Raw genomic sequence first — 20,761 nt, forward strand, 5'->3', positions numbered from 1 at the left:
CAACTCTGACTGATGGCTATATGTGTGAACTGTCTTATCTGAATAATGGACCAATATCCCTATGTATCCATCTTCTAATTTGCATAGGTCCAATGTACCTTAGAAACAGCCACCCCTCCCCATTATGTGATCAACCCATGGCACTTCCTAAACCATGAAATCTATTTTTGAATCAGCTGCCAAGGATGTAGAGAGAGCCATTCTTGGTCACAGTCAGTGCTTTTTTTCTGGGGGGATGCAGGGGTACACATACCCCTAAACATTTTGTGAATCTAAGTTTAGCTTCATCGAGGGGCAGTATTTCAATATGAGTAGGAAAATGAGAGTACCCCTAGAAAAAAAGCACTGGTCATAATTATACAACACCTCTTCCTTAGTGATTCTTCCATCCTAACCTAAGCACGTTGTTGTTGTTTAGTCGTGTCCAACTCTTTGTGACCCCATGGACCAGAGCATGCCAGGCACTCCTGTCTTCCACAACCTAAGAACAAGCCTACATATTTATGTTAGATTTGGCAGGGCAAGAGTTAAGGTTACAGTGGATGAAGAGATGTCTGAATGAATTTTGTTTTGCGTTTGTAGGATATTATAATATGTTTTCACATTCTCTTTTATATTTAGTGTTACTTTCCAAGAGCCTGTAAAATGGGGTGGGGTATACATTTCCATGAAAATGTGGCCATAAGTTTCAAAACATTGCGTTTGCCCATTTCTCTTATATCATACACCAGAGGAAATGGCACTAGCTGCCTTATTTTGTTTTGGACATATCTAATATCTATATTTGAACCAAAATTGCCAAAGATAATATTCTATTTTTGGAACTAATGCGGTCTTTATTACAGCTAAATTAAATTAAGACAGTGATGTGAATTTCCTCACAAGCTATTTCATACTTGGATACCCTTGAACTTTACTGAATCAGAGCTAAAAAGCAAACGTGCAGATGAAATTGTTGGATTGGTATTTGGAACTTATTGGCTATTGTAATTCAAGCCTTAGTTTAGTCCAGGGCAATTTCCAAAAGTATTCCTTATAAAGGGAATAGATGGTCAAAAGCTTCATCTTCATCCATTCACGATTAATAAATGTCATTTGTCAAATATGAACATTTGCAAATGACTAATAAATATTTTTATGAAAAAACAAGTCTACCTGAAGTGGGATTATGCTTAATATATTCTGTGCACAAATAAAATATATTTCATTTAAACTATTTCCTCAAAAGTGAAGAAATGCAATATAAATATGCAGGTATTTTAAAATCCTTCAATCATACACATTCCACTATCATACAACTAGCAGAAATAAACAAAGGGTGTATAACAAGCAATACACTTTGTTATTAGTTCAAATCGTTAGTTGAATCCCACGAAGCTCTCTGTGATGTCACCAATGCAGTATAATCATTGACAAAATCAAGGGGGTACCACAGCGAACAGGAAAATAAGGGCATGGGAAAATAAGGGCAAAGGAGGAGGGGGGAAGTGGAATTTAGAATAACAGGATCAAAATACTGCAAATGTGCTAACACGTCCTGAAATCCATGAAACAGGAGATAGTTCTTGACATGTAAAGTAACAAGCAGAGAAATGAGGGAAATATATTTAGTTTCAGCCCTGTGTTATTTAAGTAATACTTTGAAGGAATGAATTTGACAGTGTATTTGTCAATACTCATGCAGAACTTCTAAAGAATCATCATATAGCAGAATACCAGTAGAGACTGTAAATTAGCAAGAACTTGGGATTTTAACAATTGTGCAGCTTTCTACCTTAAGGAAATAAGAGGCACCGTGAAAATTCCCAACGTGATCCCAAGGGCTTGGGATTCAAGCTGAAATGTTTCTATTCTTGGGCTACTAATATATTTTGAACTTCCATTGCCAGGAGGTTTGACATTTGCAGAAACAACAAATTACACCCAATTTTGCTGAATGATATACAGAGGAATACAATCCGAATCATTCATTTAATTTAAAACCTCTGGTGAGATTTAAGACATCCATCCGCACACACTGTATCTCATGTGATTATGCCAGTATACATCAAACCCCAGTAATAACGATTCATATCCATATATGTGTATATGCTTTATTGCTACCTTTAGCGGGATTAAAAGCAGTATATCAAATTTTACAGTTGTGCTCCTTTTATTAGCTTCTTACCACTTGATCAGCTGATAGAGGCAATAATGAACACGCACGCACACACACAAACACACATATCCACACAGACTGGAGTCTGCATTTGCGTGTTCTATCTTAAGAATGTAATATTTCAAAAAACAGCCTAAGCTTTGGGGAAAAAACCAATTACAGAAACAGCATTAAAAATGCCAAGCACCGGGCAGAAGCAATTCTGGATCAGTTTAAAAAAGTGATTGATGAAACTCTAATCTGAGCTGAAGGAACAGTTTCACGACAAGCTGTGACCATTCCACACACTTCATTAGCTGCCATAATTAGCCTGGTGTTTCAATTTGTTAGAACTGGTGGGGACAATTTTACTCAGAATACAAACATCAAAAAGCAGGGTCTCTCCGACTTCAGAAGTGGCTGATGAGAGGCTTTCTAGTCTTTCTGTTAACGAAAAGATTAATTACAGCTGATGGGAGGCTGTACTCTGATTGTCACTCTGTCTATGTACATTACTTTTAGCATTAGAAGAAAGACATGGTTGACACTGCGCTGCTCAATCAAGCAGCTTCACATCAGGGCACCAAGTCTGTTTTAATATGCATGGGCTTGTATTGTTTGATTGACTTGTTCTCTACTTCTCCAGGTCCCAAGCTCTGTCACCAACTAGATTGTACCAACAGAACAGCAGGTTATACAGTGGCATGCAGGGCAAGTATAATACTCAGGACATCATTATTCCATTACAGTACACACACACACACACACACACACACACACACACAGTTCCTTATTAATATATCACAAAGCTTCACTTTACTTGTCCTGCTCTGCGTAAAATGACAAAAATATAATCTCCAGTCCTGGAAAAATGTAGTATTTTTCACAGAGCGGGGCAAGCAATTTATGCTAGGATAATCCTTTCTCACGTAGCACAAAGCCATCTTCACAGATACAAACGTTCATTAACTGACTCGATTTTGCACGCCTTTGCATTCTGGAAAGTCACAAAGACTTGACAGAAATTTGGGTACTTTATTCTGACCGTTCAAATTTGATCGTTTGTCTGGCTTTTTGTGGAGCATGAACCTAAAAGGTTCCATCTAAGTTGAAGTCTGGAGCTATTATTAATTCAGCCTTGGTGATGAGCTATCCTTTCTGCATAGCTTGGAAGCACCACCCACTTCAGTGAACCTGCCTTTAACCAGCAGGGTTAAAGAATATACGTAATTGCAATTTTCTACCTATTATTTAGAGCACACAATAGTAGTGACTGCTACTAGCACTCCAATCCAGACCACAACACACCCAGTCATGTCTCTCTTCACTGTTGCTGGGCCCAGAATGTGGACCTTCTTCACTGGGGAGGGTTCATCTTGTCCCTCCTTGCTGGCCTTCTGACTTAGCATTAAAACTTTCCTGTTTATGATAACATTGGTCTCCAGCAGATAGATGTTAATGCTTGCCAGCCATAATTATTTATGATCTCCCTCTTTGTGTTTTTACTTTGTTTTTATTCTGCCTTTTGTTTTTATTATAGTTCATGGTGCCTCTTACAGTGGTTATTTTTAAAATGTTTTATCGCTGGTCTTTGTTGGTGCCTTTTCTTTTTGTATATCGCTTTTATATTGCATCTTGCTACTTCTGTAAGCTGTAAATCACAAATCCTTCATTCATTGACAATCACATATTTGAAGCTATTAGATCAAATTAATTTTAGCACAGTGCACTTTTTGTAGCATTCAAAGAAATGGTGACGGATATCTTTCTACCTACAACAAGCACAACTGCATAGTAGTTCATGGGCAGCTACCCTGGGGCAAAACTGGCTGGAGACCATAGCTAGAAGGATGGGTCAAAGCTTTGCTGGCTAAAACCGCATTTCCCCCCTAAGCGACTATAGGTTTTCCTCTTTCTGGTTAACTTGTATCCTGATTGTTCACAGATGACAACAAGCTTTTTAGCACATTCTGGTGCAACCAGCAGCACTCAAAACAAATCTGAATAACTTTGGGAAGAGGTGAGAAAGAGTTTGCCATCTCTCTCTTTTGGGAGGTCTCCCAAAAATTTCTTGTTTGTTAACAGAGCATCAGTCTTGTTAACTATACATAAAAACTCTGCTATCCTGTAATCTCAGTAAAGAATTGTGTGGAAAATCTGCAGACTCTTTGACTTGACTTAGCAGTTATTAAAAGGTAGATTTTCTTCCCCTGCCGAAACAAGCTATTTGCCTGATTAAACATAGAAGATAGGTAACACAAGACATTTATCATGCAACAGACGAACGACACAGGATTGCTAGTTAGACAGTTTAATAAGTGCCATCTAATTTTTCTCTTCAGACTATATTTATTCTTCAAAGTCCAATAACATTATCAAAGCATGGAATTTTCCCACTGAGAAATAATAGAACTAAAAATAAGGTTTTATAAAATATAGAACTGGTTGCTTGACAATCTGTATTCAAATACATTAGAAAGTGCTGACAGTGCCTTTTCTCATGCAAATAACTTTACTGAATGGCTCAAATTTTTTCTAGTCACTACTTGAAATCATTCCTTCTGAATTATTTTCTCTGAGCCACCTTGAAAGGAGTATTATTACAATGTTCTTGTTGCCCCCGCATCCGTTCACACAGACAGGAATCCAAAGGTGCCACTGCACATGTGAAAGGCGCTTCTGCTTTTATCGGCATGTGTGTACTTATTTTATTTCAGAATGAATTAATTGCCCTACGTTCAAGGTTTACCCAAGCAGTATAATAAAATGTGTATGATGTTTCTTGATTCTCCCTTGCAGCTTTATAAATCCACTGTGACACATCCCATCCCAATACAAAGGGTCTCCCAACCCTCTTGAAATGCTTTTCAGTGGCTCAGGGAACAATAATTGTAGAATTGTAGAGTTGGAAGAGACCCTGAGTATCATCTAGTCCAACCCCCTGCAATGCAGGCATATGCAGCTCTCCCATACGAGGATTTAACCTACAACCACCTGTTTCTGTGATTTTTCCAACTCTACAGTATCTTTTCCAAAGTGAGGTGACAAGAACTGTACACAGCATTCCAAATGCAGTTTTACCACAGATTACGATACTGGCAATTTGAGTTTCCATTTCTTTCCTGATGATCCCTACCATGGAAGCTGCATTCTTCACAGCTGATGCACACTGGGTCTGCAACTTTATCAGGCTAGCCACTATGACCCCAAGGTCTTGTTCCTTCTAAGTGACCACCAGTTTAGGCCCCATGAGCATATGTGTGAAACTGAGATTCCACCCTGCCAACATGCATCACTTTATACTTGTTTACACTGAATTGCATCTGCCATTTTTCCACCGAATGACTCAGTTTGGAGAAGTCCCTTTGGACCTCTTCACAATCCCGTTTTAACAACCCTGATCATCTGCAAACTTGGCCACGTCACTCCTTACTCTAAATTGCTTATGAACAAGTTGAAACACACAGGTCCTAATACCGATCCTTGGGGAACTTCCATTTCTGCAGCCCTCCATTGGGAGAATTGTCCATTTATCCCTGCTCTCTATTTCCCATTACTTAACCAGTTCCTGATCCACAAGAGGATCATTAAAAACAATTAAACACTGATAGAATGAAAACTATATATATATATATGCATAAACAATCTACTAAAACCATCCAAATAATTACAATAAAAACAGCATGGCACCAGCCCTTTCATTAAAAGCAGTAAGTTCCCAAAGCCTGTTGAGACAGGACTTCCCCTTGCAGAAGCCATGCTGGTTCTGCCTCAGCCAGCCTTGTTCTTCTATATGCTTGGCGGCTTTATCTTTATAATATTTTCCGCCAGTTTTGCCAAGACATTAGGAAAACAGATAAATGTTATTTTAGTTTGGCACTGACAATACAAAGGTAAAATGTCTTTGCCATTATCAATGGAACTGCACCAGTTGTGCATAGCTAAATATTTTTCTTTTCAGCCTATGCAAGGAACTTGGTATCTGATTAATGCAACTGGCAACTCAGAAGAGGTTTCCCCTTTCTTGATACCTAATTAATTGCCAATATTAATGAAATGAAACCATTTTAAACAAACAGCTAGACTGGCTGTTTTGCAGCGTGCTTGGATCATCAATTCACATATACAGACTTCTTCCTGAAATTGCAGTAGGATGGACTGTTGAGCTTGAAAAGCATATTTTATCCCAATCAGTGTGCAAAAGTAAAATTATCCATAACTAAGCCATGTTTCTCTGCCGTACAGTTTAGCTGTAATGATCCCCACACACTGCACTCACACATCAATTATGATAATCATAATCACGGTCGTTAAGCTGAATGTTCATTATTATCAGGATGCTGGTGACAGCAGATTCAATCATCGGGTGCAATGGGCAGGCAGTCACAGTCCCACCCAAGTTTCTGCAGACAGCGTTGTGCCACATTAAGCCTATGATGTGTTCCACATCCCACTCCATTTCAAAAGCTGCAGACGGTAAAGGTCAACTTTATGTTCTATGCAATATGCTTAGGTTCTCTAAATCAGTTCTTTGGAGTGCTGGCTATTTTTATGCTTTGTAGATAATAAAATTCTATTTAGGGCCAAATATGCATGCGCAAATAAGGAAAGAGGCACGCATCTGTGTTGTAAGTCACCTATAATAAGGCAAACAGCAGAAAGCTCTACAAAGAATGCCACTTCCTTGTTTGCAAAAACAAGGACATACCAAAAATTACTGCCGTTAAAAGCCAGATGTCTTAAAACGCATACGAAAACTAATTCCACTTCAGATTAAAGGCTGTAGGCTATAATTTCTGCTTCAGTGAATATTGAGAGAGTGCAAGTGTTCTGACAACTGAAAGATTAGTTAGTATATCTGATCGCTTGTCTGTCCAGTTTCATAGGATCTATCAGTGTTGATTAAATTCATGGCATCTGGTAGTTTCTGAATCCTGAAACTTCGCAGTTGTAAGGGCACTATTAGTCATTTGGAAGCTTTGAACCAAGGAAAATACTTTTGTCAAGTGTAACGTCTGAACAAAGCACATTACTTTACCTTAAATCTTTCAGATATATAGATATATAAAGTTCATCTGAGTTTTAAGTTGATTTATAGTGATTTTAGTAATTTACTGTGTAATAATTCTGCTAGTGCCTTGGAAATATGAATATATGGTCTGCTATCAACTTCGCTGCATGGACACAGCAATACTATGCCCCTCCTTCTTAACTATGCCAAAATAGGCAACAAATACTGAACCTAGAACTGCCACCACCTTAGCAGCAACCACTAGTATGGTCGTACCGCTAGCTGCTCTCTGTACGTGCACCATGTACTCAACTGGTGATAGAGAAATAAAAGCCTCCGTTGCCTCCATTTTTAAAGACATTGTTACTCTATGTTCATTTTGGTTCAATAGACAAAGTTGCGAACATGGATTTGGTAGATCATTTCTATCCTAAATCAGACCTGTGACTCAGGCCCACGTCCTACTTTAAAATTTCAGCTTGGGTTCACAAAGAAGCTCACAATGCTATATAAAAAAATTGAAAAAGAAATATAAGGCTGTAGCTTTTAATTTAATCACAATTTCCCATTATGTCAGAACCACAGGTGTGGGAAACTTTTGGTCTATCAGATGTTGCCCATCATCCCTAGCCATTGACCATGCTTGCTGGAACTGATGGGAGTTGTAGTTCAGCAACATCCAGAGGGCCAAAGGTTCCCTGCTCCTGGTTTAAACAAACCACAGTTCTCCGAGTCTGGACAAAATGGGGAACCACGATGTCGGAAATCAAGCCTTTATCAGGAGAAACTGGCAACTCTCCCAGGCACCCGGCTTGGTCTCCTGTTGACCTCCCTGTCTGCTTTCCCGGCAAGATCCAGGCTAGGTTGCGATAGGCGATTCTTCTCAGCGTGAGAAGAACACCCCCCCTCTTTGTTGCCCCCCCCGGCAGGAGAAAGAGATAGACAGAAACGTATTTACATGCCTTTATTTCTGTCTTTGCAGCATTACAAAAAACATGACTGCTCTCTTCAAACTCCAGCAGTCGAGTGACCAACACTTCCTGTACTTCCTGTACAGCTCATATTACACTCTGAGCTAATTCCGGTGCTTCGCACTGTGAACTGACTGTCCCTCTGTTTCCCACAGACAGTCCCAACATCATGTGATGTTTTCAAGCTAGCAGCTCGCAGCTGCATTGCTTCTATATCGTAACACACAGCTAGCTTAAGCGCAAAAGTGGCTTTCAATTTCTCATTGTAGGTGGAAATAAGGGAGAGGAGGAAGTGCAGGTCTCAGCATGGCAAGAAACCATGGTATCTGTTACGTCTGAACTGAACCAAAGTGTGTTTAATCTCTTCTTAGGCTACAATTATTATTGTGTTGGTTCTCAAATTATAGTTTGACACTGTAGGAATGAGTCCTGTGTCTGTGTGTGCGCATGCCCCTTTCCTCTCTCCTGGTCCCACAAGCTCCTCTTCAATTAGTTATTTCCTAATATGATCAAAGCATAGGTTGCTTTTATGTCAAACTGACAAAACATGGGTTACACATGCCCTCCAAACCAAGACTGCAAAACAGCTTCAGCTTCAAACCATGTTTGCGATTTTAGTTTGGAGGGCAAGTACAAAACAGTTTTACCAGTGAAACATCAAAATATGGTTTGTTCAAGCCAAATTACAACTGAAGTACAGCATATGCATGGTGGGGAGGGAGCGCGTAACCGCTGCTCTTTCCTATAGCATCAAACCATGATTTAGCATGGCATCTGAATGAAGCCACTATCAATTAGGTAACAAAAGCTGCAGTTCTGTTCACATTAAGGTTGCTTAAATCACATTGATTTCTATGGGATTTGAGCTGCAGAACTGGAGCCCAAATATGTATTTTGCTGCTATAGACTAATGCAGCTATGAACTAGAGTGGGTCAAAAGGTCAGTATCTTGGGCAGCAATTATTTGAATTTTATCATCTGACACTGTAAACTGTTAGCGTATCTAGTAGGCTGTAATCCCCACCCCAGGATGCTACAGAGAAAATCATGTGTCAAGGTAGCAGAACCCAAGTGTGCAGAGCAGTTTCTATGTAGTCTCTTTTAACTTGAGTCTACAGGGAGCTTACATAAAATCAGAATTTTTTTGCTTCCCCAAACTGACAAGAACTCAGAAAAGCAGCCGAGAAGCAATTGTTCAATTGTTTTCTTTCCATTTCATGCTTTGTGACTGATGATCTATATTAGTTCCGTTTTTAAACTTTTGACATCCTATCCCATATTGAATTCCTTCCACTGAACAGCTATTTATACAATGTTAAAAGTTTTGAGAAACATTGAGGCCTGTAGCAAGAAATTCTGAAATGAGATTTTAGCAAATCAGACAATTCTGGAAATGTCTGAAAACAGCAATACATTTCCAGTCATGTTTAGTCAGGAAAGAGAGAAAGTAACAGACAAACTATTTTCTTCTCTTGTTATTGAAAGATTCCACCATTATTTTCTCCTTCTTTGCAAAACAAACAGGGTTGGGGGGAAAGGTCACCCTATTTTATGTGATCCTCACAGGAAAAGGAAGCAAATTTAGGTCCCCAAAGAGAGGTGTGAGTTCACCATTTTTTCAGGTGTGTGTGTTGAACTTTGCTGCCATTTGAGGAGGTGGGTTCTTCTAACCCTGAATGTAATCAAGAACAACACACAAAACCCCCCTAATATCTCCATCTCTTCTTCCTTGCTCACCTCAGCCAGAAAGAAACACAACCATAATTCTCCTCTTCATTTGACCCCCAACTTCTTGTCGACTTAATCACACTGATCCTTTATATAATAGTATGGCAATGTTATCAACAACTGTGATTGCCCTATGCCTGTTTTCTTTAATGTATTAACAAAATATGTTTGAAACTCTTAATAGAAATACAAAAACACACAACAAAAACCAGGGTAAGGTTGTTGCATATAATTTGGGGAACTGGACTTTTATCCAGTAATCACTTATGCTGTGCATGCGCGCACTGAGGTCCTTCTTTTGCTAGACTTCCCTGTTCATTTCAATGCAGTGAAATGTTAATCCTTTTGGTACAATCTCAAGAACTGGTGTAAAGCGTTGAGCACCCTCATATTTGAATGTTCTTCAGTGCAGAAAAGGGAAACTACCCGTCTTACAAAATGCAGCCCTAAGAATAATACTTTTTAAAATACATTATTGGTAAGTGAAAGTTTTAATTTCATTATGCCAAACCACCGTGTGTGTGTGTATTGTGATGTTCTTAATTATTGTGTACAATTGCTGCACTTATTATATTCCTTATTGCCTTGAGGAGGAGGAATAATTTTTAAGCATCAGCTTTCAATAATTAGGGCAATATTTCTATAGCTTCATATTTACCTGATTTTTTAAAAAGTAAAAGCTTATTCTTTTTAACAATTTCCATTTTTTCTTTTTCTTCAATATACAGCAGAGGAGTTTCAGTTCATATTTTACTCTCCTGAAAGCTCTGTATAGTTTCCCAATTCAGTGAGCTTTTATGTCATTTCAGTAGAAATTGATTTAGTGGAGTGTATCTGATTGATTTTGATATTTTTAAGAAGTCTACAAAGCTGTAACTTTGCTTTGGTTTCCCAACATAACTCACCTTATTTGTTATCCATTTCTCTGGGTGTTCTTCCCGGAAGTGTTTGAGCCCGTAACTCGATTGACCATATTTACTTGCTGTTTGGATTGATGGGACATACTTATCAACTCTGTGGCCTGAAAATGGCAAAAACCTGAAAGGTGAAACACATATATGTTTATTTAATATATTTTTTCATTCTACTAGTACAGGTCATATAAATCACAAGGGAACTGTAAAATGTGGAAAGCATTTGTTTCAGTGCACAACCATTTTATACAGCCATAGTCTATCATTGCTGTTACATAGTTAATGAATGCCCCCCTTTACTTCTCCCCTATGCCTTTCATTTTGCATAGTACAGCTGAAAGTAAATTACACAGGAGCTGCTTTATAAAAACTTCATCATCTCAACAGAAATGATGGCAGTAAAGGCAATGAACGATTTGTGCAGGGATTACACTCCTGACTCCCACGTGTGCCAGTAGAGTGTGCATAAGCCTGCTCTGCCCACCCCCATTCTGCCCCCTTTTATGACCACTTCCGGGTCACCACAATGTGTGTAAATCAGCCATTGCCTGTACAGCCTATTCTGGGGCCAAATGATTCTTCAATAACCAAAAGACAGACCGGGATAAAAATATCACTCTTTGCCAACTCAGGGACAGCTTCAGGTATTTCGTTTTCTAAAACTTCAGACCAATCACTAGAGAGAGCTTATTTGGCTATGTGCCATGTGCTTCAGTTATTTCTGGTTTGGACTACTGCACTATGCTGGTCATGAGACAGCCCTTGGAAAGTGTTCCCAACTTCAGCTGGTTCAAAATGCTGCTGCCGAAATTCTGATGATGATGATGATTACAGTGGCACCTTGGTTCTCAAACTTAATCCATTCCGGGAGTCTGTTCAACTCCCGAAACCGTTCAAAAACCGAGGCACGGCTTCCGATTGGCTGCAGGAGCTTCCTGCACTCAATCGGAAGCTGTAGAAGCCGCAGAAGACATTTGGCTTCCAAATAATGTTTGCAAACTGGAACACTTACGTCCAGGTTTGCGGCGTTTGGGAGCTGATTTGTTCGACAACTAAGCCGTTTGGGAACCAATGTGCCATTGTATTATGAATCCTGCACACTGTTCCTGAGTGCATCAGAGGCAGAATGGAGGTGGGGAGGGTGAGCTGGCTGAGAAGGGATGCAACTCAGTGACCTTAGGATGCAGAAGGTCACAGGTTCAATCCCTGGCACTGCTGGATAGGACTCCTGCCTGAAACCTTGGAGAGCCAGTCAGGCCCCCACGCATCTCCCCATTTCTTCACTAGGAACTAGGTCCTGGTGGGGATTTCTCCCGTACCTCATCTATGGGTTCTGGAGACATGAACAGAATTCATTTTGTATCAGACTCCAATAAAACATCAGTGGTAAGCAATGTAACTACCCCTTGCCTTCAGGTGTGGAGGTGCAGGAAAGTAATTTGACATCAAGAGAAGTTCTTGCTAAGGGGAAAAAGTTGGTTGTTTGCTCATTCGGTGGGGCATCAAATAGGATACCATAATACTGTAGTGAGAATAGAAGCCAACTCCCAGGGGCTATGGGGGCTTTGGCCCCCACAATAAAATATTAGATGGGGCAGGGGCCCCACAGAGTTGATGGGCATTTCCATTCAAATGGTATATGTGGGACTGTGTCATGTGATCAATTACGCATTGTGTCATGTGATCGGTTATGCGGGGCAGGGCTTACCTGGGCCTCCAAAATAATTTATTCAAGTTGGCACCCCTGGTAGTAAGAAAGGGTAATTACGGTGCTCCCTGAGAGTAAAGGCATTTATGAAAAAGACTCTGTGGATCATACCCTAAATTATTAGATCACTGTCTGTACCACGAGGCAAAATGTTATTGTGCCCAGATATCAGAAGGCTAAATTAAGTTTTCATTTCTCCCAGATGCTATACTGAACAGTGTAAAGTGAAAAAAGAAGAGGCCCTTTAAAAAAGATAGGAAACATTTATTAGCTTTTTCTTTTTGAAAAGCTTCCAATAGAAAGTTTTTAATGGTTGCGTACTACTTTTTGTGATGCCATCTGAAAAAAACCCCGATTTTCTTATTTTAACTGCTGAATTCTATTTTTAAATCCTTTACTGAAAGGATTTAATATGTCATCAACAGTAAATTATATCAATAAACCTTCCTTGTGGGGAAACAAATTGGTCTTTATTAGCATCTGGCCAGTCAAATTGCCCATAAAGAATTCAAAACCAAGGGCTCTTGAAAATTAACAAAACAAAAGCACAGAAGTAGCAGAGCTTTAAATTATACAAAGCTACAGAAGCATGTATATACTCATGGGGCAGGTGGCTTTCATATAAGACAGATTATAGCACTTCTAGGGCTAATTTGCACATGGGATGGACATCACACACACAAAAAATTAATGTGGCCCCAATGTCCCTGAGTATACATAGGAGTTGCTGGAAGCCGGCTGCTCCACTTACAGTTTTTATCACTTCTGAATTGCATTTTAATAGTACATTTTTCTTTTGTTCAGACATGAAAGAAAATTGGCTCTCTCCAGGGATTGGATGATGACTGAAAGACAAGGCTAGTAGCAAAGGAATTTGCCCACGAATGCATGGAATTTAGGGTAGTCTTAAAGCTCAGAACAAGGTGTATGTAAAAATAACTTTCTATAATAAGGAATACATTGTTAAGTGCTGTAAAACATCAAAGACAATATGTCTGGTTTATAATAGAAATATATGCAGATTCTTTTGTTTATAGGATTCTTTCATTTGGCATTTATTAGTAGAAATTCTTAATTTTATAACCCAGGAAAGCCTTGCATCTTGATAATAAAAGACATTGAGAATAGCCCCGATTCAAAACACAAATGTTTACAGAAAGTGAAGGATTTCATGATCTAATTATATATTGTGACTTGCACTAAAATATGTAATGAAATGGCTTCCATCTTGGCAGTTGTACTGGGGTTTTAATATTGGATTGCCAGAGCAAAATAGCACAGGAACTGTATTTAAACCTTGAGATAAAGTCATTAACCCAAGCTAGGCTTTAGATGATCATAAAGAATTCAGACCTTCCTGTAGAAGATTTGTGACTAACCTGAAGTTCTCAAGGTAGGACACAGTGAGCTCCTGTCATTTTAGAAACAAAACTGCTTGAAAATTGCAACACAAAAGAAATCAAATATAAACAAATCTGGTGATGGTGTACAGCGTCATTTGCGGCCTAGCAGTGTGTTTTGTGGTCATAATAAGATGGACCTCAAGGAAACAAGCTTAGATGGAAGGTTATAGGGTTTACTTAGTGGCCCTCAAAGAGAGCAGTTCAGTTTTGTGTGAGAGAGCAAGTGAGACTCCAGCATTATACCTCCTGCTCTACCAGTACTTTCTTTCCAGTGCAAGACTGGAAGACTGAACTTGGTGGATGTACAAGCCAAGGCCTGAGTACCACCAGCTGATCCAAAAAGTCAATCCTTGTCCATCACGCCCTATAAAGCCGGAGTCACAAAGCTTGCTGGTTAGTTTGACAACTTGTCTCATTGTGTGAGGATTCTGCCTAACGGTCAGTCCCCTAGTTTGGCCCATGCATCTACTCCTGTCCCTTCTGGGGCTTGATTGATTGCTTGGAACTTGAACCACCACTTGCTTTGGACCGCCTCCCTGCTTCTGACCCACTTGGATTGAGAGCCAGCTTCTCCTGGGTCCCAGAACCCAACTGTTTGGAACAACCCTTCTCAACCTTGGGTCTCCAACATGTTGTTGGACTATAATTCCCATCATGGCCAGTGGTTAGGGATGATGGGAGTTGTAGTCTAATGTTAAGAAAGGCTGGTTTAGAAGCTAAGGCCTAGCATTCTGATAAATAATTTCTTTGTCTGGATTAATGACACTCATTTACTGATGGGACCACTGTCCTCACCTGAAGGATGTTTCTTAGGGGGCATGAGGACAACGCCAAGGCCCACCCACTACTGGCCAATATATACATATATACAATGAATGAGCACATTAACAGTCCAGAGTGAAGAATGCACTGTGCAATGTTATGTGTTTTCTCTGCTATTTGGCTTGTATGCCTGTTAGGTTTATTACATGCAGTCATTTGAGTATCAGGTATTCTTTGACACTTGGCCAGAAAGCAAACTGTCACCCCAAGGAGTAGAAGAATCAAATATTCTTGCTGAGCACCCTGATAGGCTGCTATGTATGACCCATGGACCTGTATTCATTCTATGGGTTGAATGTTTTGCGACCAATGTTAGAAGGAACTGTGTTTAGCCCTGCAAATCTTTTAAGGAGAGCACAAGATTAGAGCACATTAATGAAATGGTACTGCATTAGCTGCAGCAGCACATGCACTAAACTATAAAAAGTGTCTGATTTATGAAAGCATGTATTAAACGTTATTTAATTCCCATCCCTTCCAAGACAACAGGTCTAAGGCAATAGTTGTTTTCAGTCAACTCCCCTGTGCTAGATATAATTTTATGTGTAACAACTGAAGGCTAAAAAAAGAAAAGAGAAAACGAGCTAGGTTGTGCTTAAAGTGCCTCTCAAGAAGTCATATCTTTAAGAATTATTATTTAAAAACTTTACATAGCCTTACATTGGCTATATTTCAGTTACAAGGGTTGTTTTTGCGCTGCCTGCATTATGTTTTCTGATATAACACTAATAATCATTGGGCTGTTTTGGTTTTAATCCCAGCCTGCAGTAGAAGTAAAAGCAGCAGACAAATGCTAGCCCACTTCTCGTATAAAGCAAAAGTAATGAGACCTCTTCTTTGCGGACACATTCTAGAACTTCTTAATTATATACAGACTTATTATCTATATCCCCAGTGTTATAAAGTACCAGAACTTCATTAGAAAAATTAAGCTGGAAAAATGAAGGCACCACTTTGTAAATTTCCACTGGAAATTAGCTAGAAGAGGCAGAGGAATACTGGATCAAAAGAGGGTAATCATGCTTAACTGTGCCCTAGAGCACCCGCATGTATAATACGATTTGCACAGTAACTACCTCTCCTATTACTGCTTGTTTGGAGTATTCTGTGTTAATGGGGTTAGCTAATTTAGTATTTTAACTTAAAAAGGCTCTGCTGATTAATAAATGTTGCACACTGTGCTAGTAATTAAAATAAATGGAAGAGTTACAAATAGAAGTTGAATTGTTAAGAAAACATTATCTGAAAATATATGATAATCCCTGTTTATCATAATACAATAATAGTCCAGAAAATATGCAAATTGCTAAAGTTGCAAAGCATCTGACAAACTAGACATAACTTGAAAAAAGTTTTAGATGTGTTAGATTTGCAAGGAATAACATTCAGTGCCTGTTTTCATAACTGCCCATGCTCTTCAAACTTGTAAATGCACATTCTAAACCTCAAACAGCCTGACTCAGTGAGGGCAACACATAACCAGAAGCCAGTTTCCATAAATGCATCTTTTGCTGTATTGGGGACAGTGCAGGTAAAGGGGTTCAGTGCATATGATTCCCAGAACTGGATGTATATAGTTCCCTACACTGGGTTAGAAGCCACTGGCACAGTGATTTGATTTCCTGTTCTGGAGGGCTGGTGGATGAAATCCAGGTCAAGTGAGCCCCATGGGTAGATTTAGGTTTCCTACACCTTGAGATCAACCGTATTAACAAAAGTGACAGTGTCAATAATATTTTGAGTTGCTGAGCACACACATGAATTTGTATGTGGGTAGGCCACCTATCAAACCATTTCGGCACTGTAAAACCTTATAATTCTTCCTTTACCATATAGTCATAAAAGAGAGAATGATGCAAAGTTAAATTCCCGCACTTCCAAGCCTGGTACTTTGCCTGCACAGCTCCTGTTTAAGTTACTACCACATATTTATTTCAGTTTAGTAAATGAAAATTGCGTCTATGCTTGCAAAACTGTTGTTGGAAGTCTTGGCCAGCCATACTGACGTGAGTATATAAAGGATCTATTAAACTCCCTCAGCTCAGTCTTATCGGATAATCTTTATATTCAGAGTTTAGTCTGTTAAAGGAAAACATTCCAGTTTTCAAGTACTTTTCAAATAGGCAAGTTGCCTTGGCCTACAAGCATACCAGGCCTACAAGCATGTTCCAGGTGGTGTGGAATTACCTTAATTATTTCTCAGATGCAGCCACAGCAAGGAAGCTATTATTGAACCATGCTGGGATGGGGTTGGGTGAGGTACAGCCTGCAGTGAAAGCTTGCACGTATTTGGTGAAGAAGTACGAAGCAGTGGAGTTCTCTTCTGGCCAGGAGTGTCTGATTTGCTTGACTAAGATCAGGGCTGTTCAGTGGCTTGTCATCTGAAGCGGCTAACCTAACTACTTAAGTGGGATTATTACAGAATAATAGCCCAATCCACAAATCAATCAAGATGAAATGGACTTGGTTTTAAACCGATTTAGCCCCATTGACCTCAACTCAGCTAAACAAGCTTAAATCCAAGTATTTCAGCTTTCCTGGGTGAATAGATCAGGGCCTAAGACATTTGAAAATCTTGGTCCACGAAATATGATGCTTAGATAGACTTATGCTTAATGGTTGCTTTTCAACTTTTCAGAATCAACAGCTTTTTTGAGTCTATCGAGCAACAGTAAAAGATATAAAAAGAAGAGGCACAGTGATGCGAAAACAGGAGGGGAAAGCAAGCAACTTACACTTCATCATGTACACGGTTTCTCCACTCTTCTTGTTTAATTTTTTCTCTGGCAAGCTCCAGTGAAACGTTTGAAGCTGCCACCTGCACAGACGGTTCCAAAGGCTTATAGCGTTGCTGCAACACTTCAACAGGATCACGAAATGGGCCCTGAAAGGTACAGGAGAAGAAATGCGTTCTGTATTGGGGCTGTTCCTCTTTGCTTTGATTTTTATTAGCAGCCTAGCACTGATGTCTCTGCATCTAAGAGTAGGCTTGTTTCTCTCTCGAATCTTGGTGAAAAGCTAAATTTAATAGTTTTGGGTCCTTACCTAATCTTGTGATAATTTTCTATAGATTAATAAGTAAGCTTTTATCAGACTGTAATTATATTAATATAATTACACATTTGCTGAGTTATCACAAACAGTGGAAGAAGTGATGAATCATATCTGAACTATACCATTCTAGACTTAGCAGGGGCTTGTATGATTGAATATGCTTCCAAATTATAACAAACACACACACAAAAATGTGAGGGAGAAGAGCCTTTTCTATGTTAGTTTTCTATGTGGATAAATAAATTGGGTGCTGGGTGGACAGAATTTGCTGTATGATCTGCCATCAACAGTCTGAAGTGCTCCAGACATAGAAATGTTGACAAGCTAACACTATGTTTGTGGGAACCCAGACCATTGATATTTGGTAAAGGAAAAATCTATCCAGTGTTTTTTAAAAGGGTTACCCCACCTCTTGCCTTTAGGTAGTAAGTATGAACGTACCGTAAATATCATTAGCACTGTAACTCAATACAATTTACAGGCAGCTGACTATTGCTGAGTTGCCAATTACAGCTTGTTTTCCTTTTTACCACTGTTGTCCTAACACTGAAGTAGTGAAACAATCTCACCCAAGAAAAGGAGGTGGGGGCAACAATCCTAATCATGCCTCTTATTCTGAAGGATCTCTTTCTTTAAATAGGTTATCACTAACAAGCCACAGCTGGAGTTACTGCAAGAACTGAGTGAAGACTGCAGGGCTAATAAAAAGAAATGATTCACGCCTCATTTATGTTCACTTATGTTTTACATTAATAGAAACCAATAATAGGAACCAGTTACCATAAAAGTCACGGACCGTAAATAACACAAATGGCAAATAAGTATCATCTAGTACTTTTCACAGCTGGACAGAAGGATTGCTATATTTGAAAGTTGTTAATGGATTTTTATTGGAACTTTACTTTTTAAAGGCACAGCACCCCAATTGCCAGGTCTCCTGAAAAGAAGGAAGCAAGTGATCATAGCAGTTATTCATTGTGCCAGGACCCCCCTCCTTCATTTCCAAAAGGGTTACGCCAAGAATAAATTTATTTTATTGGGACCACTACAGAGCTTTTAAAGGTGTGAAAAAGAAATTAAAAAGTTTATTAGGTTTCACAGGAGTAATGAGTGCAATCAAGTAATTGACTCAAAATAATGCACATTATTTGCTTATGTTATCTAGAAATTTGCAGTTAAAAACATGAAATGGGGGAAAGAATTAACCATGATCTTATTTAGGTGATGATAGTCCTTTAAGCACAGAATGGGGATTCAGTGTAAACAGTAAAATAGAAGACTTACATTGTTTTCCAATTCAAAGTTCTCACTTAATTCCTACCATCTTGCACCCCTGCTATGTTTTGCTGTTATGGGCACAATCCAACATAGATAAGACCATGCCTTACTGCAGAGGCATTTAAGTGCATGCGGAATTGCATTCTGTCATCAAAATACAGCAATCTCCTTATGAGTCAGGGATCTGGTGTGCACGAACCTATAAGTTCTTTCCCCTTAATATTATGAAAAAGGGAAGCTCTATACACAGAAAAAGAATGCAGAGTGGTCTCCACTGGAATGAATGGGGAAGTCCATGCTTACAGTAGCTTTTGATGTGTAAATGTTGCATACAATTTACATGGCATAAATGGTGCATACAGTGGCATTCCACTTTAAAGCAATTTGCCTCTACACATGCATTGGATGGAAAGGATGGGACTTTGGGATCATAGTTGATAGCATGATGATGTCAACCCTACAGCTGTGAAATCTCACTTTGGGGGTCATTAAAAAAACCAACAGCTAATATCATAATGCCATTACCCCAAGCTATGATATAACCATATGTGGAGTGCTGTGTACAGTTTGTGGTTGCCTCACCTCAAAAAAGGTAAAGTTTCAGAAAAGAGTAACCAAAATTATCAATAAAGTTCTAAATGATTTTTCATGGTGTGGATAAAGTAGGTAGAGAAAGGTTTTTCTCCACCTCTCATAAAACTACCAATTGGGAACCATTGACCTAGAGCAGCGGTTCTCAACCTGTGGGTCCCCAGATGTTGTTGGACTACAACTCCCATCATCCCTGAGCTCTGGCCTTGCTAGCTAGGGGTGATGGGAGTTGTAGTTCAACAACATCTGGGGACCCACAGGTTGAGAAAGGCTGACCTAGAGGATAAGACAATCAATGGCTACTCGCTATTGGTCACTGTATGAACAGGATTTTGGAATATAGTTTGATCCAGAAAAGCTCTGATTATGGTTTGGAGGCCAATTTTGGTAACTCAGCCTGAGGTCTAACAACAGTATCTGATTCATACAACTTCTTGCACACCAGATGAGTGTACTATCCTGAATGTTTCACTGCATTTATGGATGATAACTCAAATGATCCAAGAACCTTAGCATCTGATCCTATCCTGTTTGCCTTGCATAGCAGGCCATAAGGGGGAAAGGAGAGAGAAAATAAAGCAATGTAGATGTTCTTAATTACCTTTAATAAAGTGACAACTAATTTCACAATCTTTGTTTCCAGTGTTTTGTAATTCTAGTTAATTCTGTGATAAAAGTCAGAGATTTGACAGAATATATATCAACAGTATGAATATATGTGTGTGTGTTACGTGCACACACACAGCGGCGTAGCGTGAGTTGTCAGCACCCGGGGCAAGGCAAGTAATTTGCGCCCCCTAACCCGGGGCAAGGCAAGTAATTTGCGCCCCCCCCAACCCCTAACCTGCCGATCTGAGTCGAGTTGCTGCTGGCGCTGCCGCCCAAACCACGCCGCTTGCCCGGAGGAGGAGGGGGGCAGAGAGGCGAGGAAAATGCAACATGGCCCAGCAGCTGCAGCAGCAGCAGCGGAGGCGGGGCTGTGAGGAGGGGCTGCCTGGCACGTCCTCCGCGGCCCTGACGCGCGGGGCTGAGAGCCGCTGCCTGCCGGACGCCTTCAGCCCGGGCGCGCGCACAGCTCGTCGGTTCCACGAGACATGGGGCTCTGCTACAGCCTGCGCCCGAGGCTCTTCGGCGACTCCGGAGG

The 20,761-nt window shown here is 39.8% G+C and overlaps 1 protein-coding gene across 1 annotated transcript in view; it reads right to left on the reverse strand.

The window, feature by feature from the left end:
• SPATA17 (spermatogenesis associated 17) overlaps nucleotides 1-20,761 on the reverse strand; it is a 77,728-nt gene that overhangs the window by 14,094 nt on the left and 42,873 nt on the right. Inside the window, 2 exon segments of the mRNA XM_081000601.1 lie at nucleotides 10,753-10,885; nucleotides 17,430-17,578. Coding sequence (XP_080856727.1) covers nucleotides 10,753-10,885; nucleotides 17,430-17,578 — 282 coding nt within the window.

The sequence above is a fragment of the Podarcis pityusensis genome (genome assembly GCF_964106645.2).
Source record: "Podarcis pityusensis genome assembly, chromosome: 3".
NCBI classification, from domain to species: Eukaryota; Metazoa; Chordata; class Lepidosauria; order Squamata; family Lacertidae; genus Podarcis; species Podarcis pityusensis.